This window comes from Cebus imitator, unplaced genomic scaffold, assembly GCF_001604975.1.
Source record: "Cebus imitator isolate Cc_AM_T3 unplaced genomic scaffold, Cebus_imitator-1.0 Scaffold133, whole genome shotgun sequence".
NCBI lineage: Eukaryota > Metazoa > Chordata > Mammalia > Primates > Cebidae > Cebus > Cebus imitator.
Window position 1 is genome coordinate 1,893,544 of NW_016107448.1, and position 27,408 is coordinate 1,920,951.

At 31.8% G+C, this 27,408-nt stretch overlaps 1 protein-coding gene across 27 annotated transcripts in view; it reads right to left on the reverse strand.

Annotated features, from left to right (window-relative positions):
* Window positions 1-5,939: 5,939 nt before the first annotated feature.
* The window catches only part of ADGRL3 (adhesion G protein-coupled receptor L3), a 559,234-nt gene continuing 537,765 nt past the window's right edge, over window positions 5,940-27,408 (reverse strand). For 6 of the 27 annotated variants that reach the window (XM_017541414.2, XM_017541407.2, XM_017541408.2 and 3 more), the window contains 3 exons: window positions 14,788-14,916; window positions 10,238-10,255; window positions 5,940-8,283 (listed from right to left, as the gene is read on the reverse strand). In XM_017541414.2, the coding sequence (XP_017396903.1) occupies window positions 7,484-8,283; window positions 10,238-10,255; window positions 14,788-14,916 (947 nt within the window). In that variant the 3' untranslated portion in view covers window positions 5,940-7,483. Of the gene's footprint in view, window positions 8,284-10,203; window positions 10,256-14,787; window positions 14,917-27,408 lie in introns of all 27 variants that reach the window. The other 21 variants (XM_037743056.1, XM_037743057.1, XM_017541416.2 and 18 more) reach the window with 9 other exon arrangements.

The following is a 27,408-nucleotide window of genomic DNA, read 5'->3' on the forward strand; positions in this document are numbered from 1 at the left end:
AGATATATTTTGAGTTAGATTTAATGCTTGGCAAGGGGGAAAACAGTATGGAAAAACTTCCAAGTTATCCATCCACTTCCAATGTATTCCCAGAAATCAAATGAAGGCAAATCAACCTGACTCTACAAATCTTGATTTTCTAGTTCACAGTCAAAGATCAGCATTAAAATATACAAACAAGTGATTCTTTATAAATCAACACATTCTGATTGTCTATAGCTGTTTCAAGACATATCAGCTTTTATTACTTAGGATGATAAAGAAAATGTTTATTTTCAAATGAGACATGAAAACCAAATTTAAATGTTTTTTTTTTCTCATTTTTATTGATTCAAAATGTCATTCAATATGTAAACCAGCTTGACAACTTGAAATTCAGGGCATTAAAAAATACTCCAGAGGACTAGGTGCTGATTAGCCTAAGAGTATGCTCTGTCCGTCACTGTGTCCTGAGTTCCAACCCCAAAGACTTCTACCTACTGTTAAACATTGATGATGCTGACTTAACTGTCAAAAACCTTTTGAAAATAATCAATATATTTCATTTTGGAGTCTGGGTCATTTTGCCTGTTTTACCTTCAGAAGAAACAGAGGACTTTTTAAACTTTAAAAAGCTATTTTAGGTCTGGTTTTTAAACATGTTTCCTTGTCAATATAGCATGAAATTTTGTAGTCTTGGATCATTGAGACAAACTGAGCTCCTTTAAGATTTAAAATCCTCTGATTTGGGACGAATTGTAAATCTTTTGTAACCTCACCTATAGATCAAAGAATGGAGCATCATCATTTAAAAATTATTCAGAATGGCAATGTTTAAATTAGAAAGTTAGAAGTCTGTTTTACTTTCCTCTTCTTTCAAACTCTTGCCTTTAGTATTCTAGAATGAAAAGTGCATTGGGAATACTTTTAGATGCATTTGGATTATGGAGTATTTTGATAACCCACCATGTGCCACTGTATGCAGAATTTTATGAGTTGATTACAGTAATTAAAGAAAAAGAACTTGAGAGTAATATTTGGAGCAGAGTAGTTATTTGTTCAGCCTCCATGTAATATTCATATATATAATAATAAATTATTCTATAGTATGAATATTGTATGGCTGTGAATTATTTTGTACAATGTACATAATTCTAATATAATATTAATTTCATGTTTATCAGAAAGATTCATAATAGAGCTCTAAAAGGTACAAAGCTACTAAAAGCATTAACTCTGTTGGTATACAAGAGAGTCAGCAGATTACAGAGTGACGATGAATTGAGGCAAAATACTTACATTTAAGAAACATTATAAAATATTGATGTTTCCTTGAAGTAAGGTATAGCTAGATAAGAAATATCTGGGGTGTTTAAAGTACTTAATATTTCCTGTGGAATTAGCAGAATGAAATCATAATATAAGAAACTCAAATTTTACTTTTTTGAATACACCAGTAACATTTGATAGAGTGTATAAGATTTTTATCACTACCAATGACTTTATTATTATTTCCTGGAAAACTTTTCTCTAGAACTTTAGTTTAGGTCCTGTCACTTCACCATAAGTTTGCTAACTTGGTTGGTTTCTGCTTTTCTGTTGTTCATATTGTTGTTGAAGAGAATTGTTTATCCTGATTGAGAATTGTTCATGTATACCCTTTCTTGATTTCTTTACATAAATCAAAGTTTTTTCACAAGACTTCTTAAAAATTAGTTTGTATTTACCTTTGAAATACTCTGAGACAGAAATTATCAAATGAGAACAATGCTCTTGACATACTATTAAGAAAAAAAGAAACATCAAAACTTGGCCGAGGCTAGGCGCAGTGGCTCACGCCTGTAATGCCAGCACTTTGGGAGGATGAGGCAGGCAGGTCACGAGGTCAGGAGATTAATACCATCCTGGCCAACATGGCAAAACCCCGTCTCCATTAAAAATACAAAAATTAGCTGGGCATGGTGGCACATGCCTATAATCCCAGCTACTCAGGAGACTGAGGCAGGAGAACTGCTTGAACATGGGAGGCAGAGGTTGCAGTGAGCCAAGATCGTGCCACTGCACTCCAGCTTGGAGACAGAGTGAGACTCCGTCTCAAAACAAACAAAACAAAACAAAACAAAACAAAACAAAACAAAACAAAACAAAACTTAGCTGAAATCAAGTTTGAATAGTAACTTACAGGTGCTAGATGTGAAAGAAGTGCTGACTTTTAAATTTTTTTTCTAAATAAAGAAGGAATAGCAATATCTTTCAAAGAGATTATGCAAAACCATATTAACTGCCTGTTTTACTGCAGAAATCACAAAGTTTTAAATATCATAAACAAGCTATTTCTTCTGCAGGCTGTAAATAAATGGAATCAGAGTGTGTGAGATGTGTACAGGTGCAAGTTTCCCTTTTAAACCAAAGAGAAAGTAATCAGTGTTAATTAGTAAATAGAAAAGTTTCTTCTTATGGTCTAATCAGGAAAGAAGCAACTACCAACACTTTTAAATCCTGCTAGCCTACAAATAAAAATTTAGTTTTTTAATATTTTTCAGATGTTATAAAGAACATATTTTCTGATTACAAAATTAAATTTAATGTTGGGATCCATCGAATATATTTTATGAGCTCCAAGAAGCTTCTTACGTAAAATCTATTTGCACAAAAATACTTCCATAAGCTATTGTGCAACGTTGCTGCTTTTGTGCCTCCATCTTCCTAATTTAATGATGTACAGAAATCTAACATAAGCTATATTGAAAGCATTACTTAGAAATGCATAGTAATTGTTTATATGGTAAGATAAAATTATGAATTATTAGAAACGAACTAATTAAATTTTAACACCTTGGTTTGCAATATACTGGGAAGTTTATATATATTGTTATTTTATCTCAAAATTTTTCTAAGAGAAGAAAGGATATTCCTACCAATATCTGCAGATTTGCTCAAAACTTAAATTATGAGACTTTGGGTTCTTGTTTTTTCACTCTCTAAATCTGAATTGACATGCGTTATAGTTCTGTAATGCTGTTTTTTTTCCCTCCTCAAAACATCACAGGCTAAGTGCTGTGGCTCAAGCCTGTGATCACGACTACCCAGAAGGCTGAGACAGGAGGATCACTTGAGCCCAAGAGTCTGAGGCTGCAGTGAGCTGGGGTTGCACCATTGCCCTTTAGTCTTTGTGACAGAGCAAGACCCCATCTCTAACAACAACAAAAACATCCAAGCAGTAACACTTCAGTACAGTAGTGATAGAAACTTCTAACAACTAATTGTTTTTTCATTATTAGGGGATGATATAGATTAGTCTGGAGGTGATCTTTAAACAACTCATAATCATTTTTCCTCTCCCTTTTGGTCTTTCCAGTACTGTAGAAAGTCAGTCAAAGTTTTTAATGTCATTCCTTAAAGTAAGCAAGCTAGTCAAAAACATTTCAACATGTGTTGGGGCCCAGGGGAAGCTGAAGATAATGCCTAAAATTAAATATGTGGGTTCTTTATAAATTTTACTAATTCCTTTATATGCTTATCTCCATTATGAAAAGTTTTGTCATACCAATTAAGTTAATATCATAAAAATCTTAAACCTAGATTTTAAAGAGTCTTTCCTTAATATGTCAACATTTTTTAGTTATAATGGAGATTTTATACAGATGATAAACTACATCTTAATTTAGAGTCATTGTGAATATTTTTTTACAGGAAGTTAAGGGTATTTCCCTTACCTGCTTTTTATTAACATATTATTTTCCTGATTATTGTTACTTTAAGATAATTGTCCTCATGTCAGTTCATTTTTATTATGATTATTTTAGCATAGTAATTTATTATTCCAATTCAGTGTGTTTAATTATAATATAGTGGAAGCAAGAAGGGATCCCCAGAAAATTTAACTGGAATTCCAACAAATTTCTCCTTCACAAAATTTGGATTTTGCCACAAATATTTATCAATTAGGAACAGAGGCTATGCAACAATCCATCAATTTCAGAATTAACTCAACATGAGGTCCACTAGTGTCCTGATAAAGTATCATGTGAACTAGATTTCAAAGAGGAAAAACAACCAAATCTAAAAATGTTACAAAACTATTATTTGATGAGAAAGTAATCGTTTGTTTCAATAGCATTAAGTTTTACTTCTAGTTGGCTAAATAAGCTGTATTATGGTTGTATAGTGTATCTGTTTGATGGAAATTTACTTCTTACCTGAAAGTCAGAAGAACACATAAAAAATATAGATAAGTAAGTCATAAATGTCTCAGGATATTAAAAAAATCGAGTCACAAAAGGTGGTAGAAAAAAGAAAAATTTAAAAATCATTAATTAATTCATCAATAGCTCTATAAGAAAATGTATGAGAAGAAAAAGATTCAAGTGCAGGAATTCAACCTTTGTTAGTGTAAACAGGTCAAAATGAATACATTAGATATATGCAAATGTCTATTGAAATGTATGTAAAATTAGCTCCTTTATCCACTTTATTTTTTTATTATGGTTACATAAAACTTGTGGGGGAAATCTCTCCCTGTTATAATCTTTGGGATCTTAAGTCTCTCTGAAAACACAGCATTTACGATGTATAGAGTTCAAAAATCTCACCCTTTTATCTTGATACAAGAGCTTGGTAGTAACTGTAGTGCTGAATGTTCTTCTGCACCATGTATATATTCAAGTGATCTTTCTTCAACTGGATCTATGTAGAGTTTGAGAGGCTACCTGCTTCAAATTTCCATATAGAAGCACAAAAATAATGGCAGGGAGGTAGCAATGTCAGAAAATCAGCAAGCTGAATTGAGGTAGTTTCCCCATTTTTCTGTGAAACCAGCTTCTTACTGACAGAGTTGCTTTCATGTAGATTACTGTTTGACAAAACAAGCATAAGTGCTCATAATCCACAGACTATATTTGTGTTTCCGAAGTTACCTTAAACATATCTAAAAAGGATTCTTTTATTGCCAAATGTATTCTATGTATCTGGTGGGTTAAACGCCTTGGAGGTGCTAATACTGCCAGTGCTGTAAGAAAACCTAATTACCATGAAAGCTTGTGATTCTCCTCCAATGTAGAATCTGTAGACTTAAAAAATTTTCATGCCAATTGACTAAAAAGGAATGATACATAAAATATGCCTAGGTGATGGGAAGGTTATGATGCACTCTGGCCTAGCAGATTTTTTTTTGTCATGTATTTATAAACTATATACAGATTATTGGCCATTCTCTAAACTGCTCATCTTGATTTAAGATAGTCATTTATAGATGGGTAATGTTTAGATTTTTGAAAAAGGAAATAGCAACATAAAACACACTACAGGAGAAATTATAATTTGGCAGATTCCTTTTAACTTTGCCCTAACGGGATCCATACTTGAAAACTGCTATAAAGAATCTACTGTAATTGGAGATCTAGAAAGTTTCTTTGAAAGAACTTGCTTTATCTTCTTCTGTTTCCCTCATACATATAATAAGAAAAAGAAAACAAAAATAAAGTCTTACTGTGTCTTTATAAATGAGTATTCACTTTGCAGCTTTTAGCAAATTGAGTGAATCTGAATTTCTAACATCAAAATGGAATGTACACAGGAGGAAAAAATATGACTCACCCAGCCTTGAAATTTGATATTTACATCTCTGATTGAATATGGTTTTTAAAGTAAGCATAGTGACTGCAGCTGGTTTATAGATAAGCAAATATTAACATACATATTAACCTTCTCGAAATTAAGTTATGCATCTGAGTTCAGCCAAAATAAGCATGCCCATCCCATCTTTTCTGGTTTACTTTGTCTGCAAACCTGTATGATTTTGTGCTTAGGTTATTCATCTAGGCAGATTTAGATTGATTTCTTCTGCATGGCTCATTTGGGCCACAGAGGATTAGCAAAGATTATGTATTGAAAACAGAAGGAAACAAAGGCGAGAAAAATAAAAAAGACTAATTAATCATATAGTACATACATCAATACAATATCTTCTAAATCTCAATCAGTTGTTTATTGGTTGGCAAACAAGTTTCACTTTTACAACAAATATTAGTAATGAGGTCATCCAACTTTGAGACCATACAAAATGGATCATAAATTAAAAAAAAAAATTATGTGCTGCTAATTTACCTCTTGTATTCCTACATTACTCAAAATCCTGTCAAATAAATAATTTTTCCTGTTAATAAACAGAAGACTTTTTTTTTTAATCACTTCAAAATAGTTTGACCTTTCAATTCTTACTACAACGGAGAGAATTTCCTCTAAAAATTGGTAGTGCAGGTGCCCACTAGGGGATCAGACTGAGTATTCAGCATTTAATGCCTATGGAAAACCGTTTTCACATGCAGAGGCCCCACTAGTTCTATAGACACCTCTTGACTTCTAGAATCATAGCTAGTGTTCTGGTGATGAACCGCTTGCCAAATATGCTTTGCATTACAACAAATGTGCCCTGTAAACATAAGAGTCTGTACTGCTCTAATTTGCAGAAAAAACACTGTTGGAAATATTCTGACTGCATAAAGATATATAGTGAGGGAAGGAAGTCTTATTTATTTTATTTTTTTTTTGTAAAAAATAATTTGTTTGCATTACTAGAAAATGATTCTTATAAAGTGATAGTTTCATTTATTTATTTATTTTTTTGCCAGGTGAAATTTTAAAGGAAAAAAAAGAAAAATAGAAAAAAAGAAAGTAAAAGAAAATGAAGAAAGAAAGAGAAGAAAGTAAGGAAACTTTGCTCTCTTACTGGTAGACAAACTTGCAAGACCAGCACAAAAGAAAAAGAAAAAATTTTTTTTTTCCTACTACATTAACAGGACTCAAATTCTGGAGGAACAGAAAGCAGATTATATGTGCAATGCTAGTATCTGTACATTACATAGAAATTGTTCAACTTTTTTTCTGCCATTAGTTTTATCATCAGTTAATACAGCAAATCATAAAATATGCATTTAGCATATAATTCTAGAATTCCCCTCCATTTCATTATTAATTTTGTTGTTTTACTGTTTTCCGCAGCTATTCCAGCTGTGGTGAATTCAGGTTGTGAGTGACCAAAATCACTAGGTGAAACAGTTTTGCTTTGCTTTTATATTTGTGCATCACTCCAATCTAGATGCAGCATTGTTACTAATTTCAGACAACTGTTCTGGCCTTTAAAAAAGCAGGTCCTTGTAATTTTAGTAACAGAGCATCAGAGATGTTAAACCATACACAACATAATTCAACAAGGCCACAATGAGTGCCATTTTCTTCATATCTTGTTCATTAACATAATGAAGTCTCCATCTGAAGGGGAAAGGACAAGAAAGGATGGGGTACAACAGGGGAATTTTAGCAGTTATTTTTCTCCCCTGGGCTGACCTAAAAATCCCATTAAAAAAAACGTCTGAGAGTTTGTGTTTGTCTTTTGAGGACAGCATAAAGATTTAGGAGTACACACATTATTACCACTGCTTATATCAACTCAGAATAGTCAACAAGGTGTTAGCAGTTTTGTTGGTTTCAATTTCTGTGTCATCTTCTATAGACTAGTGACCAAATGAGCAGGTCCTTTTGAACTTCCCTCGGGTGGGGTCCCATCTTTGTTGGGAGGAACTATAAATCCATCACTGCTGCCACGACCTAGCTGGTAGTAGGTGTGCAGCTGATGGACGTGGTTTCTGGAGCCTAGGTTTGGCATGCTTTTGTAGTAAACATCTTCGGCATCACCACATTTGGCCGGTGGGGGTTCGGTCTGGGTGCTGGTGGTAACACTCTCTGTGGCAGCCGCACCAGCCAGTGTCGGCATGCTGGTATAGAGAGAGTCTCTATGGGGTGACTGGAGCTCTTCTGTGTGCTCGTTGGTTAGCAAAGGGAAAAAGCTCTCACTGTGGTCTTGGGGGATCCGCCTTCTGGTATAATGGTGTGGCTGGTGGTTCTCAGTGGAGTATACTCTTGGGGGCAGCAAAGGAGCATCAGATTCCTCATGAATGAGTTCCAGGCCCAAACTCTCCTCATGGTTAAACGAGGTGGCATCATCCAGGACAATGGCATCATCTTCTCTTCCACTGCCAAGGTTATTCACCAGCTTGTTCATCAGATTCCTGTTCTGTTCACTGGAGCGCTCGTGGTTGTTCAGGTAAGAAGGGATATAGTTGGAAGTGAGTTCCTTCAGAATCTTTTTCTCTAGGGCAGTCTCGTTATGGTTGTAGCCACGGTCTATGATTTGCACACAGTTGCTCAGGTATTCGCCGCTGGCAATGCTGTAACTATTGCCATGGTTACCATTCAGTGGTAGAGTATCCATGACACTTGTATCCCTGGCATTGTTCAGAAGCCCCTCTGAAAAAGATTACAAGATACTATGACATTGATATCCAACAAGCCAAAGAACACACACACACATACACACACACACACACACACACACACACACACACACAAAAGCAAAAACATTCATCAACTATGAAATATGTATAAATTGTTAGCATTTTTACTTAAGCGTAAAATATTCGGAAGGAAACAGAAAATACTATTAAATCTATATATGTGTATAATTGGACCAGTGATTGAAATCATATAAATGGGAAAGTCATTTTTAAAATAGATCTTTAAAAGAATTTTTAAAAACCTATAGATTATCAATTTGCAATAGCCACACAAACATACCTGATATTATTTGAAGTATATTTAGTTATAACTTGGAAAAATAACAAAATTTTGGTATAGACATTCATAGCTTTCAATTTATACATATCAAAGTCAATTAAATAATTCATTACCTTTAATTTTAAATATTATCTTAACATCAAAATAGGTAAAATATTAACATAATTCATGTGTGGTACTTTTAATATACTGGTCAAAAGTAAAAGCAACAAGCAGTGTCTAATAAATTGATATTTAATTTTGTAAGTTTAAAAACAATCCCTACATACGAAACCACAAAAGGATTATGTTAAATTTGTCAGAATGATGAGGTCATGAAATAATGTTTAGTCAAATAAATGGCACATAAAAATAATTTACACCTAGGAATTTTCAAAACAAAAGTATTTGAATTTACTTTCTAATTTTTTTCTGCTATAAGCAATTTGGTTGTTATACTATCCCATAAGTGATATTTTTAGGGTCATTAGATAATACTACAAAGGATGTGTAAAGAAACAGGTATCTGATTCCTAAAAACATTGTGTCAGTATTAATGTTACCATTATATAATGAGTGATGGATTTGTGTGCATGTTAAAGTTTGGGTTTAAAAGAATATAAACATTTTATTCTGGTAAGAAACAGCTGCAGTGAAATAAATTTGACCACATATCTCTTCAAGGTTTTTGCATTCCCTTGAATGAACAGAAATCCAAGAATTTATAATAGTTTCACAAATCACTTCAAATGCAACTACAAAATGAAAAAAACACATTTAACCAATACTGGTAAATAAGAAAGTGTGTTTATTTACACAAAAAATTAATTGTAGAATTCTGTTAAACTTCTTAATACATTGCTAACTTGTGAAAATATAGCATTCATTCTATATCTGTGATGCAGTTATTTATAACAACTTGAATAGTTAATTAATGGTTTAAAGGATGTGTTTCAAATATGTCAATTTTTATTTGGACTCCTGAGGCATACTCTGTATTCCAGTAACACAGTTTTCAAAATCAGCAATGCATAAAATGTATTAATAAGCAGCCATCACAGATATAGGGTGAAGAAATTTATTTTCATTTTATATCTTGTAGACAAATCCACAATGTTAAGAAAAAACAAAAGTAAATGCTTCTTAAAGGGCTGTATGTGATGGGTGGTAGCTGCTGCAGAAGCTGTTATGGTATGCTTGATGGTTGTGATTGAATGGCTGATGCATTGAAACACACATTTATTATTTCTGTTTGTCAATGCATTAGGTACGGGCTGTAAACAGCCATTGTAAAATAAAGTGGATATGTTGCATGTGACACATTTTTATGATGGAATGCACTAATAAAAATTAAAAGTTTATGAATTACTTAGCAAAAATAAACGCTTGATTTAAAAACAATTTAACTCACACAAACATTACATGAAACTTAACAACTATGCTGATTATGTGACAGAATAAAAGAATCAGACAACAAAAGCGTCTAATCTCTATTAACATATATTTGTATAAGTCGATTCATAGGCTTTTTAGTTTTTAAATTGTGAGATGAACTGTTTTTAATAACTACATCATCTATATGTGATGCAATAAAAGTGAACTAAAAAAAATTACATTTGATATGCAATGTTTAGCTTTACTCCCATACTTGTCTCTCTGTAGGGCTCTAAACGACAGCATGAAGAAAAGGAAAGAAAAAACAACAAGTAAGCTTACAGCGACAGTAGAAGAAACATGAGTAAAAAGCAAATTGATGATATGCAGAAAAAAGAGTTAAAGGAAATAATTTCCACTGCCCCAAAATTCATGAGTCCGGGTTACATGATTTATCATAATTAAAAATACTGAAATGTTAGTCAGAAAATAAGAAATCCCCCTTAACACATGCTAATATAATGAGTCTTTAATAAGCATTTCCACCGTTTGTAAATTTCAAACAAATACACACTTAAGATTATCACATAAACCAAGGAAAGTAAAAATTTGAGGGCAGACCATGACTATTTTCACCAATATATTTCAATGTCACATATGTGTATGTATGTTAGAGTATACCTGCTCCAAGGAATATTATTTAATTTCAAAATTTTTCAGTAAAATTATTAATAAAATCTGAAGCTTTTATACAGAGAAAAACCAGAGTTGAAGACTTTCATAATTGTGTTCTTTTTTTACCGCCTTATGTGTCTTCTCTTTTCCTGCACAAAAGTTATTTCATTAGAAATATATAAATGTTTTTTATCAGTTTTAAATAAAAACTGATCAATATTGTCATTTTTGGAGCTCATATTCAAAGGTTGTGTAACTACGGAGAGAAAATGATTAAATTTATTTATTATTCTGAATACAGAAAATGTGAGAGGGGAAGATGCAACCAAAAATATTAAGTTTTCTTCTGGATTGTTGCACAATCATGTGCAATGAAACATTTTAAGAGCTGAGCCTTTAAAAAACAATTGTATCGAAATTATTTTTTTAGGGGAAAAAACCCTTATTTTAACCAGTTTAACAGAGTTGTTCTTGCTGGTTTTGTCTACAAAAAGAGTAAAGTATCATAAAATAAATACCAGCAAATTCACTGGGCCAGATCATTTCAAAGGGTTCTAACTTACTATAATTTAATGACAGTTTAAAGAGACAGTTTTGGTACTTTAAAGGTTGATTTGCTTCTCAGCAAAAAGATAAACAACGTTTCAAAATGCAGAGGAAATCTCTTTTAAAGTTTCAAAAGAGCTTTAGAACAAGAATTTGCAAGGAAGAGCCAAGCCAGTGTATCAGGAGATGTAAATGCTTGTAGGCTCATTATGGCTCATTCCTTAAATCAATGTATTTTAGAACTGGAAAGCACATGAGGGATCACTGAAGTTCAATTTCCACTTTTCAGAGAAGAGGAGCCTGCAGCCCAGAGGGGCTGAGCCTTTATCTAACACCACCCTGCTAATATGGCAGAGCTGGGATTAAAAAAAAAAAGTCTTCCAGACTTCTTCCAATTCTGTCTGCTGCAATCTCCTTCACTTCACATCTGCCTCAGGCTTTGAAAACCATGGCAGAATATCTATTTATATACATTCTAAAATGGTCTTGTATTCTTACCAACTAAAATATATTCTTCACTATATCCCATTCTACAACTATGTTTCTTTGAAGTTTTAGAATTACATTAAATTACTTTAAAATGTAAATTATTTTAGCAAAATCATGACTTCCTCTCTAAATTATGTTTTGTTGACACATTTTTGTATAATGAGATTTATCTTTACAAAAATTAAATTCCTAATAATGACAAGAAGATAATGGTCCAGAAGTACTCTGCATGAAATTTTAAATATTTCCAGATAGAATCTGAATTCAGTATAATAGAAATATATTATTAATCTCCATTCCTAATTCCCTATGCCTCAGTGACACAATAAGCATATCTTTACATATTTTAAATAAAGGGTGTTACAACCAAGAAGAGATACTTTAAATCAGAATTCTTCTATGCTTGGATAGCATTGGTGCAACTGAACCAGAGGACCCACAGAATAGAACCAAGTGGTAATTCAACATAAACCACTCCAGTACATACCGAGCCACCTATATTTCATGTAAGATTTCACCTTGCCAGTAAGAATATAAGTGCATTCATCTGAAAGTATAAGATTAGTAGCAATATGACAATCACCAAGATTTATTTTTGGCCAGTGGTAAAAATGAATTATTTTAAGCACTACCATAGTTTCTTAACATTTTAAAAATATTAAAACATTAAATAGTGTTGTTTAATATTAAAACATTAAATTCCACCTCTGACTCTGAAAAGCATTAATAAAGTTATTTAGTTTTTTAAAAAAGTCAGTAAAAGTTATTGCATTTACTTGAATAAAAGACAAATCCATTCAGAAGAATCCTTTGTGTATTTTTTTACAATCTCAGTAGCAATTACCATAGATCCCAAGAATAAAAGTTTGTATCAATATAGTATTAATTAAAATTCTTACATTGTGAGAATTGCAGTTTGATAGTTTTTATAGAAGTATTCCATCCTTGGAAAAATCTCTTACTTTAAGATACCAGTAAAAATAAAGTAAGACAAAAGGCAGATATTGAATTAGGAAAACGATACAGATTAATAAGTGTTACTTGTTCATTATATAAGAAGTTAGAAATTATATCTGAATTAGCAAAAAAGCTAAACAAAATGTGGTCCAAGTTTATTACTTGTTTTAAAATCATTAGGTATGACTCTTCTGTGTAGGCTGAATAAATGAAGAATACATTTAATTTCCAGATAGGGTGAAAATCTTCATTTAACATCACTCAAAATTTACTAATATGTCAGCACATGTTAACATGTTTGTAATGATTCAGTTACCTGTCACATGTCCTAAGGAAAATAAAGAAAAAAACAAAACAAAACAAGCCTTTATAAAGTCTAACAAATTGTTCTGCCAAACCACATCTGATGCATTAGGTAATGTATAATTCATTGAGTGCTACAATGAAATAGGGACACTGAGATATAAGAGACACTTTAGGTGGGGTAACCAAGAAGAAAGACCCAGAAACTCTCATATTGATCGTTCTGATTCATTACAGAAATGGAAGACTAAAGGAAGACAGGTTAGCTGTTTACAGGCATTTAAAGATTGCCTCAGACAGCAGAAAATGCTTTGCTCTTCTTTACTCTGGAGGCCAGAGAAAAATTTCAGCTAAGTGGAAGGAAAAAAATATATATATCACAAATGGAGTGTTTCAGCAATAGAATATATGAGATTCTGAGGTGTGATGGGCCCCATTAGAGGAAATACTTAAGCACAGACTGACAGAACGTCAGCAATGATGTAAAGAGAATTCAGTGAGCTGTCTATGCCTTCTGATTCTAAAGACGTGTATCCCTTAAGAAATTTGAAATTGAAAGTGAGCTGAATTATTTCACTGTATTGACAAACGTTTTGACTATATTCCTGAAGTCGCTTTTGACTTTGGTGTTTCTGAAATAATTTAAAATCATCCTTTGTATCTGGCAAGATGCCTCCTAGGGAAGCTCAGATGATTTTAGACACACAATGGCCCTGTTAAAACAAATATATCCTTTTTTGCAATGGCACATTCACAGTAAGTGGCACACACTCACACTACTAATCTTTCACCCGTGACTGAGAAAAAAAAAATCCAAAGATTTCCAAAGAGGTTATAGAAATTTTATTCAAAATTGCCTAGAAAATTTAAATACTGCCAATCACATTCAACTTGAAAGAATCATGGAAGTCTCTTTGTAATCGTGAATTTTTATTTCAAGTATAATTTTAAGTATGAGGATCACCGACTAAGACTTTTATAAAACTTTTATTTGAATAATTTTCTCTTGTGGTCTCTTTATACACGATATAGCTTAAGTTTTCTGTGTCAACACATTTTTATACTCAGGAAAGGTAAAACAATGTCCAAATGCTTACATTGTAAGTGGTTTTAAAGAGATGTATGATGGATTTTTTTCTTTTTTGCCTGAGATACGATTAATTTTTGGAACATTTTCAAGCTAGAGGATGTACAGAGGAACCATACTCAAAAGCTTTGTTTTTAACGTGTAGCCACAGCAGAAAAGGCAATTTTATGACCTGCCTGAGCCAGCTCTTATTGGCAATGGCAGAGCTAAGGCAGAACCCAAGCTGCTATTACCAGTACAGTATTTTTATCTTCCACTGCTTAGTTCAATGTAATTTTCCCCTGAGTTGACTTAAATGCTTTCATCAGGACTAATGGTTTGTGCTCAGAGTGGATTTCACAGTATAACAAAGTAAGATTTATTTTCTTGACCTTGTAATATTAAGAATATTGAATCAAGTCTTCTTTCATCTTACTTACCTTAGGAAAATATCTCATTTCTCAAAACAAATACATAGGTATTTAATATAGAAATAAATGAACAACAAAAAAAGTACTGACAAACCACAATACATTTTATAACATCATGGAGAAACAAACACATATTGATGAATCAGGCATTTGTTTATCAGAGGGAATCCATTTCTTACTAAGGAAAACCTAAGGAAAATGGAAAATAAAAGCACCAAGAGGGGTGGAATGCAAAAGGAGTCTGCGTGTCTGCTCCCAAAACAAAGAAAGGCAGGAGAAAGAAAAATAAAATGTGCCCATAAAAGCTACATAAAATGGGACTCTCACTTGAAAAAATTAAGATAAACTCCAGCACACCTTGTGTGTTGTACATGCTGACAGAAGGGTTGTTACAGACCGCCGGTTCCCCCAGCAATGTATTATAGGGATTGTTAGTACCATGCGGACGAAGCAGAGCATTGCTTATAAGATGATTAGCCATGGCTCCTGGAGCAGCCCCATAGAAAGACAGAGAAAAAAAAAAAAAAAAAAAAAAAAAAAAAAAAAAAAACCAAAAAAAAAAAAAAAAAAAAAAAAAAAAAAAAAGGTCAATCAGGCAAATGTGTTTGAAAAAAAGAAAGAAAACATTTAGAATGACAACAATTGATATAGTCCTGATTACAGGCAGGCAGCTAACTAGACTAAAAAAATATGCCACTTAGAGCACACATTTCCAACAATGCACATATCTGTGTCAATGGGAAAGACAGAAAATGATTTACAATGTTGATTAAGCTACATTAAGGTTTTCTCTTTCCCAAGGTGTATGCAAGAATATATTCCCATGCTTGCTAAAAATGAAAATGAAAATGAAAAAAGGCAAAATCTAATCATTCATACAAACAAAACACAAAACAAAAACCAGAAAAAAAAGTTTAAAACACAAAAATAAAGCAAAAATTAAACATAAGATTCCCTCATTCACAGAAACCATTGGGTTAATTCCAATGAAAGTAAAAAAGGGTAAAAGGCAACATTTATGATAAAACACTCATTTGGAGAGCAGCTGTTGACACAACAGAAGAATCTGACATTTCTTAAATTCTATGAAGAATCATTTATGATGAAATAACATAAAATATAATCACTCATTAGTACGCCACGGGAAGCATACTAATTTGGTGATCTTACGAATCTGATAAAAAATCATATAGATGCTATTTTTAAATAAATTATTAACTTTATGATGTCAAGCAATATACATATATATAATTCCATTTTCCATTTTCCAACTGGTTGTTTGAACTTTGACATAGCAATGGAACAATGTTAAATTCTTTCACCCTTTTGTGAATACTTTTTGTTCTTAGTTTTTAACACCATCAGTACGAGCTGCAACTTTCCATCCTCCAAAGCCATTTAATCAAGAAGCAAAAGATCAGAGGAGTTTTATTAAATATACTTTGGACATGTATGAAAATAATAGACAGAATTGTATATTTGTGTTAGATGATAAAGAAAGAAAAAGTCACTGAGGAAAGGAAAATACAAATTGCATGGGAATAGTCATGTTGAACAGACATGTATATGTTAATTAAAATATATGTATTAGAGAATGAAAACACAAGCTATAGGCTGGGAAACAGATTCGTAAAACAAATTTAGAAATATTTGCAATCCAAAAAATAACTAGTATCGAGCACGCAGAAAGAACTCTCAAAAGTCAACATAAAAAAAACTAATAACAACAACAAACACTCCAATTAGCATATGGTTCAAAGTCATAAACAGATATTTTGTGGAAGAGGATATACAGGTGGCAAATAATCTTATGAAACAAATTGTTTTTGGCCTTAGAGTTATACAGGTTAAAACCACAATGAGATATTACTACATATCTAAAATAAAAATGGTGAAAAACATTAAACAATGGCAAGGATGCAGAGAAATGAACACTCATATATCATTGGTGGGAATGTAAAATATCACAGCCACTCTGGAAAACATTTTGGCAGTTTCTTATAAAACTACTTGTGGAATTACCATGATACACAGCAACTGGATTCTGAAACATTTATCCCAGAGAAATGGAAATTTATGTTCACATAAAAACGTGTACATGAATGGACATTGCAACATTATTTGTAGTAGCTCTAAACTGGAAACAACTCAAATTTCCTTCAACTGGTGAGTGGTCACACAATCTGTAGTGTTCCCATATCACAAAACACTATTCAACAACTAAAAGGAGCTACTGATACACATAAACACTTGGACAAATCTTTAGAGAATTATATTGAGTAAGGAAAGTCAATCCCAAATGGTGACATGGTGTAATTTCATTTATACATATAACATTCTTGAAATGACAAAATTACAGAAATGGACAACAGATAAGTGGTTGCCAGAGGTTAAAGATGGATGATGGAGGTAAGTAAGTATTGTCATGAAAAGGCAACATGAAGCATTCTTGTGGTGATAAAATTATCTACTCTGTATCTTCATTATGATGGCCTAAACACACACTTACTTTGTAGGTAAAATTGCACAAAACTAAACAAATACATACAAATACAATTAACTACAGGTTAAGCTAAAGAAATTTGAAAGAGTGGTAGATTGTATCAGTATTAATATTCTGGCGTTTCAGTATAGTTTCACAAGATATGAGGAAAACTGGATAAGTGATACAATATCTCTGGGTATTATCTCCTACAACAGCGTGTTAATCAACAATTATTTCAAAATAAAAAGCAATCTAGGCTGGGCTCAGTGGCTCACACCTGTAATCCCAGCACTTTAGCAATCTATATTGAATTAATGAAACAAAAAAATGCAACTCATAAAAAATGTTAAAAATGAGAGGGAAAGGCGGGGTGATAGTATTTTTAATCTTTTCTAAATTATAACTCATTGACAGAGTAAATTATCAGTCAACTATGAATGTCTTAACCTTGACGCTGAAAAAACGAACACCTCTTGATTGAAAGGACATTATCACTTGTCAGATCCCTAGAGTTGGAAGGCAACAGTTCATTCAGAGAATACCTCATGTGTTTGTATCCTGTATTTTCTGCAAGAATGAGCATACAACTGTCACAGAATTTTTCCCTAAGTGTTCAATAATGGCTTTCTGAAGATACACAACATATACATCTAAATGTTCTTACATATCGCAATGGCAGATTTTTAATCTATTATGTACTAGGCCTATAAGGGTATTATTTTCCATTAATGAATTAACCATATATGGTATTTTATGAGAAAAAAAGGGTTTATCATAGTGCCTTTCAGACAAAAAATTAAAAATAGTACATCTTAAACATTTATATTGTTGATGTTAAGATAAATAATATTAAAACAAATGATCTATAAATTATACTTCTCATCTCATATTTATTATCCTAGACCTTTTTCAAGTAATAAAGTAAAATTACTGTTCTAATACAAATAATTTCTAAAATTACTCTAAATAGCATTTAAACAGAAAATGAAAGGTATAGGTTAAAATAAACTAGCATAAAAACCTTATATATATATGCCCAAATTCTTTATACCCACTCAAAGATAAAAAAAAAAAAGGGGGTGAGATGTTTGTGGCTAAGGCTTACAGCTGCATCTCTCCATATTTCCCTTCATTGCTACACATTATCTAATTTGAACTAATTGGAAAACAAACAATAAGGTGAGGAGATTGCAGGCCAATCTTCTTCCTTGCTTCATATAGTTTCAAAAGTAAAGTGTTTCTTTGTCTTAAATGCATATATATTTTTTTCTATATTGATCTAAAAAAAGATAATTTGAAAAAAAGAAAAATGCACTTTTGAATAAGGAACAATTGAATTGGGAAGAATCAAATGCAAGCAAGAAGCAGATCACTCATCTTGTTGGTTTCTCTGTTTATCCCTCAGTTTATTAAAAAGCCAAGAATACCAGAACAAAAAAGGATTAATCATACAAAAAAAGAGGAGTTTCATAATGGAATTCTAATGAAACTATCAAAGATTTTATAAATAATCTACATGGTTCTATCTAGCCTGGCATATACTTCCTTTTCAGTTTTTCTAAGTGTTTTCTCATTTTGAATGTATTTTAAAAGTACTTTGATCAGTGAAACTATTAATCTGAGAAGACATTTCTAAAGTTCATTTTATTTTTCTGTTATTTCTGCAAAGCTGGAAAATCCAGCAACAATGGCAGAAATACTATATAGCAAACTGTTATGACACAATGGTGGCTATATGGAACAACATTCAGTCTCAGTCATGTGGCTTTGGTAGGACACTTCTTCACATCTCAATGCAATACAGAATCAGTTATTTATCTGTATCATAATGAGTGTCATGCAGTCATCATTGGAGATCTATCTGCTGTTTACACTGAAACCATATAAACACTTATAAAACATAACATAAAACTCTTAAGGAAACTGCATGTTCCTCTTTACCCTGGTTATTAAGGACCTTTTCCTGACAGAAGAATCACTATTTAAAAATCACTGGCTTCTTTACTATCTAGCACTCACTTTCATGCTTCATGCACCATTTGAAATCAATGTAATTATTGCTTCTGAAACTAACTTTAGTTCTACAAATGGAGTCATAATTCATATGAAGTCTTCAGCAATCGAAACAAAAAAGAAAGAAATGGAATTTGATGATCAATGTTTTGCAAAGTGTATAAAGACATAGACAAGCTCTGTGGGTTTGTTTGTATGAAAGAGTAAGGGATATGTCTGAGTAATAAAACAATTATCCCTCATTTGATTCATCTAATGTAATAATTCAATAGTTTTTCATGACAATGCAGGGCTTGGAGTGGCTTCAAGAGGACATTCTTCCTATCACTATCCCAAACAAGCAGAATTTTTCAGAAGGTACTATCACATAGTTCCTACAGTCCACATTCACAAAGTAGGCATTTCAATTATACTTCTGAACAGTAGCACTGACTATGTCAAACCCAGCTTGCTCCCAATGCTTAGATCTTTTAGCTAAAAACTTGGGCAAAGCTGTCTTCACGTTTATGTGCAAAGTTACTTTTGTCTTTTCTTTGTAGCTGCACTACATTTCTCTTATCTTTGCTGAAGTCTATTCTGTTTGCTTTTGGCTGTAGCTGTCTCCCCAGTTGACTTAGGTCACTTTTACTTCTAATACTACCTTCCAGGATTCTATCTATCCTGTCTCTTCCTCTTCTTTCCAATCAGCTTTTGATTTGTAAATTTCCCTTCTAATAGCTGTGAAATTGTTGAAGTCTTCCAAGAAGTTCAGTGTTTACAGACCATCTGTCACTGTTTTTTACCTGAAGAGTTGGGCTTACTGGTTAGTCAGTTTGAAGGTATAAATACGATGGTGAATTTTGGGGCTTGGGGTGGAGGAGATAGTTACAATATTACATATGTGAAAAGAATGTTCATGTGCTAATTTTTACTGAAATGGAGGCACCAGGAAAAATGAATACTCCAGGGGTTTTACTGCTTTATGCCAAGCATCTAGATAGTTCCTATAACTCAAAAAATATTTGTTTAATTAATAAAAAAAAAAACTTAAAAATCTATGGCATCTTGAAAATATAAAACTAAATCAAAATTATTTTACCCATTATGAGTAGTCTTACAATTTTAGTAAAATTTTTTTAAGTGTGTCAATTTTCCAGGTCCTAATGTGATTTATTTTCTTCTAATCCTATACCAGATACTCTAGTATCTAAATTTTAAAAGCAGAAATAAACAATCATATATTATTTGGAAATACAAAATGCTATCTGAATACTAACTGCAGAACAACAGAAAACAAAACAAAACAAAAAACAACTCACTACCTGCCATGACTCAAAACAAAAAGCTCAAATTGACTTTAAAAATAAAATGGCTATGTGGAAACAATAGTTCCTTAATTATTTAACTCACAAACTCCTAGCTATGGTCTAGTCATACTTGTTTATTTGCTGTCAGAAACAAGAATTAGCCCTCTAATAAAGCCATGCAAAATGATTTAAGATTGAATTACAATATATATGTATCAAGCCTTGCATGGTGTCTCACGCCTGTAATCCCAGCACTTTGGTAGGCTGAAGTGGGTGGATTACTTGAGGTCAGGAGTTTGGTATCAGCCTGGCCAACATGGTGAAATCCTGTCTCTACTAAAAGCACAAAAAAATTAGTCAGGCATGGCAGTGTGTGCCCGTAGTACCAGCTACTCAGGAAGCTGAGGCAGGAGGTTCGCCTGAGCCTGGGAGGCAGAGGTTGCAGTTGGCTGATATCATGCCACTGCACTCTAGCCTGGGTGACAGAGGAAGACCCTATCTCAATAAATAAATAAATAAGAAAAACAATATATATGAATCATTAACATGGCTGTCAGTAGAATGCCAAGCACAAAATTTTTATTTCTAATAAAAGTAAGACGCAAAACAAAAACCATTCTCGTATTCCATATTGAAAAACTTGGGGAAGTTTCTTTAACACATATTTGGAAGAAAGTCATCCTAAAGCCACTGAAAAAAATTCAGTTAAAATCATAGTCGTTTTAAGAAGGTTTTTTTTCTATTTTATTTATACCTGAAGATCTAGATTGATATAAAAAAATTGTGAATAAGTGAATTTTGAATGCAATACTGAGTCATACTCTTTTCAAATGTATAGTTTTAACATAAAACTGTGATATTTCTTCCCTTATGAAAATAGAACAGGTGTTTTGACATTGGGAGGCCCTGAACGACAGCGATGCCTGGGCTGGTTCAGTGTAATATATGTAACTGAGGACTGGAAATCTAAGGCTGAACGGTGTGCTTTGAAACTGTAAAATAAGAAACAGATCTGAAAAAGGATGACAGTTGGATCTCACTTGAATCTATCATTTAGAAACAGAATTCAAACAACGCTTCTTCTTGACAGCAGGCTAACGAAAGTATACTGAAAAGATCTTAAAATAACTTGAATTGCCACTCTATTCTGCCCTCAGACTTCATTTTAAAAAACGTATTTACATACTTGTTTGATCATATTGAGTGACCAAAGTTTTAGCATTCAAAACCTTTGTGATCTAATAAACCAACAGAATCCAACCATTCATCAATCATTCATCAATAGTCACATAGCCATATGCCTCAATTTTCAAATTCTTGTATTTATAAATATTTAAGATGGCAAATGTTCTGTTTGCTTGATCCTAATAAAATAGTTTTACTCTGCTAGTTCTTTTTTTGTTAATATCCTCCAATCCAGTCCTTCATCTTTCTCTCTTCTTTGTCTTGATATAACATTTCTTATGAAGTCATTTGCAATATATACATTAATGTATATAAATTAGAGTTTTGCATAAAGCAGAGTTACTACTGAGTGATGTCTCTCTATTTTTGTCTTCAGGTCTTAATTTTGGCCCATGGTGAAGACTATTTTTCTACAGGTAAAAACAGTCTTTCTAATGGTTGTATTTTCTATGGCATTAGAAAACTAGCTTCAGTGTAAAGCAAGGGAGCTTTCACAGGGAAATGGTATCTATGAAGTCAGGAAATCCTCAAAATCACATGTAAAATGATTTAGGTATATGTTTGTATGCTAAATTGTGCACATGCACATGTCTTCACTTACTTCTGATGAAAAATTCCAACAGCTTTCATTTCCTTTAAAATAATTAAGAAAACTAGTATAAAAGAATAAGAGGTTTCTTTCCTTAGCAAGTAAAATATAACATAAACAAGAAAACTGGAAAAAATAAATTCGAAGTACTCCAAATATATAGTACATTTATATCACCTAAGTGACTGTAAGTTTGCATTGTGGAGAAAGGTTGTAACTCAGATTAAGATTATAACTGAATAAGATTTTTAACATCATCTAATCTGCCACCATTATTTAATACATAAAAAATCACAGGCCAAAATATTTATAATTTACTCAAGGTCACCAGTGACCTCTGGTAGTTTTATTTAAACATATTTAAAGCAATGATTTTCAAAAAAATTTTAGGATCCTCTTCCTCAGAAAATGTTGCAGCATAATTTTATTAGGAGCCTTGTAGTTCATTAATCTTTCCATATGCTTTTTGATAATATTTAATTATTTTATTTTCATATTCTTGAATTAAATTATATAAAATAAATGAATAAAAAAGAAAGTAAACAGACAAAAGAGGCTTCCAGAATTACAGTAAATAGGCGTTGTCTAAGTATTTTGTTTCCTATTTTTTGCTTTTCAGTATAGCAAAACAATATCAACACACATAAACAATCTACAGAACGTGGAAATAATTAGTTCAACTGTGTAAGGACAGCTATATAAATCAATACCAAATGACTTATTAAAAAAACAATGAATGGAATCTACATGACACCTTTAAATTTATGTAAGTTTCAAAACCACAGAAACCATAATTTTAGATTATAATGTTTTAATTCAAACAATGAAATTACGAAGCGCCAAAAAAGAAATATTTTATTGAATGCCAAGAATGCTTTCATCATTTTTTTTCTAAAGTCATAAATTGAAGGGCTGACATCTTGATTTATCACACTGTGCACTTTTAATAGCCAACAAGTTTGCTATTAAATTTTAATCAACCTGCCTATTAAATTTCATTCAAATCATTTGGAGACACTTCAGCTTCTTTTAATAGCTAATTCATTCACTGGGAATCCATTAATATGGATTTAAATGACATGTTTTCTCTAAAGTACAGATTAAGTTATTGTTAGTTTAATATGAAGTGAAATAGTCTGAATTCAGAGGTATTGCCTCTGTTTTAACATACAAATCTGAAGCTTCAGAGTTGGGAACCATAGAAGTTACCTCTTTGATTACTTTTATTTTGTGTTAATTGGCTACATATGTGTCTTCTTGTCCAGACACATGTGTTTTTCTACAATAAATGCTTGGAAGTCAAATTACTGGGTCATATCATGTTCACATTTTCAATTTATTGAAATAAAATATTGCCGAAATGTTGTCAAATGTGTTTGTACAATTCACATTCCCATGAGTAGTGCACTTATTCTCTCAAATTCTTGCTAGGATTTAGTATTGTCGGATGGGCATTTTTGCCAATCAGATAGAGTATGAAATAGTATTTCATATCACTGTTATACTCGGCATTTCTTATTATAGAGAGGTGGGTAATTTTACATATATTTATTGTGAGTTGCCTGTTCTTATCTTTTGCTAACATTTATATTGGGTGATTGAATTTCATTTATTAATTTGTAGACATTCTTTATATAACATGCACACTAGCATTTTGTTTTTTATACATGTGGTTTACACTTTATCCCAATGGCTTATGGGTTATGAGTACAGTTTCAATTTGAGACAAGAACTTTATCTGCCTTTGCTTATAGATTGTAATCATCATTATTTGGTTTTTAAAAACTCCTTCTTTAAAATTGGAACTATAATTTTTAAGGTTTTAAGGTGTTTTTTATATTTATTTTTTTTCCACATTATTCAATACAACACTTATCATATTGCAGGTGAGAAAACTGTCATCATTAGATATTCAATGATGTTATGCATATAATTAACTAGAAAGCAAAGCTCTTCAGAGATTTTAGGTTTTTCAACTGCTTAAGCCAACAGTGGTAGGATTGAAGTTCAGAATTGTTGGTGAATCTGCTTCACAATGGAGAAAGTGGTTGGTTTGCGGAAGTGAAATTTCACGACTCATATTAGTCATTTATTAATCTCCAAAGCTCATCTTTTGTAGTCAAAACCATGTATTTCTGTTCTTTTAACTTGGACATTTTGAATTCTTTTGTATAGTACTCAAAGAATACTGAGTCTGAAAATACTGGGTCAATTTTGATTAACCATAGGCAAAATAGCAGTAAACCAAAATATTTATCGTTGTCATTCACACAGTAGCAACTCAATTCATTTCCTCTAAATCAGATTATTTCTTCACAGCACTAATGATATGTAGTCAATCCTATAGCTATATTTATTTTTTACTCACACACTGCTTGTGAATTTGTGCTGAAATAAAACAAAACACAGAACAAATGAAAGTATTATTAATAAAGATAAAATAATTTACCAAAGTGAAAAAAATATGACATTTAGTATAACTCACTGCTCATTATTCATGTATTTTTAGCATTGTCCATATTATATAAAATCTTACATGCAGAAGGTCTGTCGTGACTCAAATTTGAGCTTTTAAATTGGAACCTATATTTGAAAACAGTGTGTCTGAACAAAATAGACATGAATTCAAATAAGGTATCCATGAATCAAGAGATTTTTGATAATGTTGCAGAAGGCTTATTTTATACTATGATCATAATCAGCTCTGTTCTGTTTAGACCAAGTTCAATTCAGGAAACACATTGTTTCCATTTTTCTAAATCAAGATTGACTATTTTCCTTCAATCTATATATCCTCTCAAATCTGTCTTAATTCTCCAATGATTTTCCGGGGTTGTAAATTACCTTCTATGACTGTGGTGGTTAACTTGTCTTACATTCTGAAGTGGCCATATTCCTTATTATGACAAATTATGGAGAAAGCTTATTATGAAAATCATAGGAGAAGCTATCATATAAACAATTAAACTTTTAAATGGCATGCAGTATAAAGCTGAGCTATATAAAATGCAAGCCTTTGTATGCAATTCAACAGGAGCTAATTTAATCGAATACTACCCAATTATTGGTCATTACAATTTAAGTACTTCTTTTCCAATGAGGCCTTTTTCTCTTTGCTAAACATATATCCTTTCACGTTTTAATTTTTTGTATAATTGAATTAACTCCCATTTACCTCATAATATCAGACAAAAATTCATACAGCCTATTTCTTAGAAAAATAATTTAAATGAATGATGACTCTGTTAGAATTAACTTTGAATATTACATATGGTATTTATATCATCACAACCTTCATGTTTATACTATTAGCAGGAACATTTTTCCAGATGAAAGACACAGTTCATGTTGTTTGTTTTAAAATTTTGAATTATAAAGCATATCATAGTTTTGTTAAAATCAGAATTAGCAATAAAATAATAAAAAGTTTAATTTATAACACTATTTCTGAAATTTCTATTGTAATATATATTCTACTTATTCCAGGCATTAATGTGTTATCCTGACAGAAAAGGACACAGCTTCAAAATGTATCAAATTCAGGAGTACAAAGACCTGAGAACAGTTATATCATTTCTATTACTACATGATTATAGAGAAAAGCTGTTTACCTGTTTTTCTAATATAATCTTTGCCCTCACCAAAAGTTTATCCTTGTACTGAAATATAAAAATTTTGAATTAAAATAAAAAAGATTCTACAAATAAAATACTTTGAAAGCTTCCAGGAAAGAAAAGAAGAATGACAATGAAATTCTTCTGGCAATCTAAGCCCTACAACTGGGCAATAACGTATAATAATTCAACATATTCTATATCAAATAATTTTGTAAAAGTGTTATGTGGTTTGCCAATCTATATCCTCATATATTCAGTTTTTTTTGAGCTTTTTTCCCCCTACATGGGTAGGACAAATCCACTCTAAAATACTGTGCTTAGAACAAAATAAAATGGAAGCAAATAAATAATACATGAAAGAATTTAAGAAATAAAGATGTGAATAACTGCACTATTAAGAATATCTATTTTCCATATTAGGTGATAAAAATAAAGGTCACCTTGAAATACTTCCTTCAAATGACTATATCTATATTCTAATCTTCAACTTCATGAAAAATAGGCGTTATATGAAAAGAATGAATGTTTTGGTTATCCTGTGTAGGGCTTTGTGGTTGGAAAGACCTTGTTTGGAATCTAGATGGTGCCCTAAGTAGTCATGTCATCTTGGAAAAGTTACTTTAACTACCAAGATACCCAGTGTCTTCATGAATATAAAGAAAATGGATAATGAATAATGAACAGAGTACAATATGCAAATGACTACATACAGACTAAAGGAGAAACAGAAAATTTATTAACAACTATAAGGGGCATACTGTGTTCCATCAGAGAAAAGAACACCAGCAACTCTTATGTTGAAATCTTCATACTTAGCTCTAAAAAAAAGGAATTTTTAAGAATTACAACCTCAGTAACTTATATAAAGCCAATAGTAATATTTTAGAGCTAAGTGGAAACACTCTATAGCGCTTATGTTTAGAATTTGCCCAGGTAGCTCACTGCAGCTTGGTTGATTCATAAGAGAGGTAAGAAATACTGCTCATAATATGTAAGGTAATATGATAATAAACCAATAAAAATGAGGAAATTAAATAGATTTTAAAAACCTCCTTTTTAAAAGGATCTTTGAGAGTTTTAGGTTAATAACAATAATAAATACAAACTGTTTATTATTGTTTAGTTAGCTGTGAGAGACTGGATTACTTGGAGGAGGTACATCAGAGACAAAGCTAAAAGTAATGCATAAGAAGGATTTGCTGAGTAAGCGTTACAAATATTTTTCTTTTTCAGACCCTGCCAAAAATTTATAGCCAAGAACCTTTGCCCCAGATTGACTGGACATCAATATTTCATATATTTCATTTTGCGACTTGAATAGAGAGTTAACTCTGAAAGTTATTTGGCTTCCTTGAGTTAAAAACCTGGATATAATACAGCCTTGTTTAATTATCTATTTGACTCACTTAAAAAATCTGTGCCTATTTTGTCTTTTTGTTATTAAATTGATTTTCCTAACACAGTCTTCTTTATTTTATTGTTCCTTTTCTGATTGTCTCTACTGATAACATGTACAAAGGAAATAAACATATATAAACAAAACACTGTTGCCTCATTTACACAGAACATAAAGAACAAACTTATAGACATGCTGGACATAAATATAATGGTAAAATTCTCAAAAGAAAAATTTACCAATGTCATAGAATACTTATGTTTGCATTCATATCAGCATAATGCTTGTTCAAAATAAAAATAGTTTGTTATATACGTTACTCTGATTTGTTAGCTATGCAAGTACCACACGTACATTATTAACTGTCTTTGCAAATTTCATAAGTAGATGTCAGATTATATTAGGAG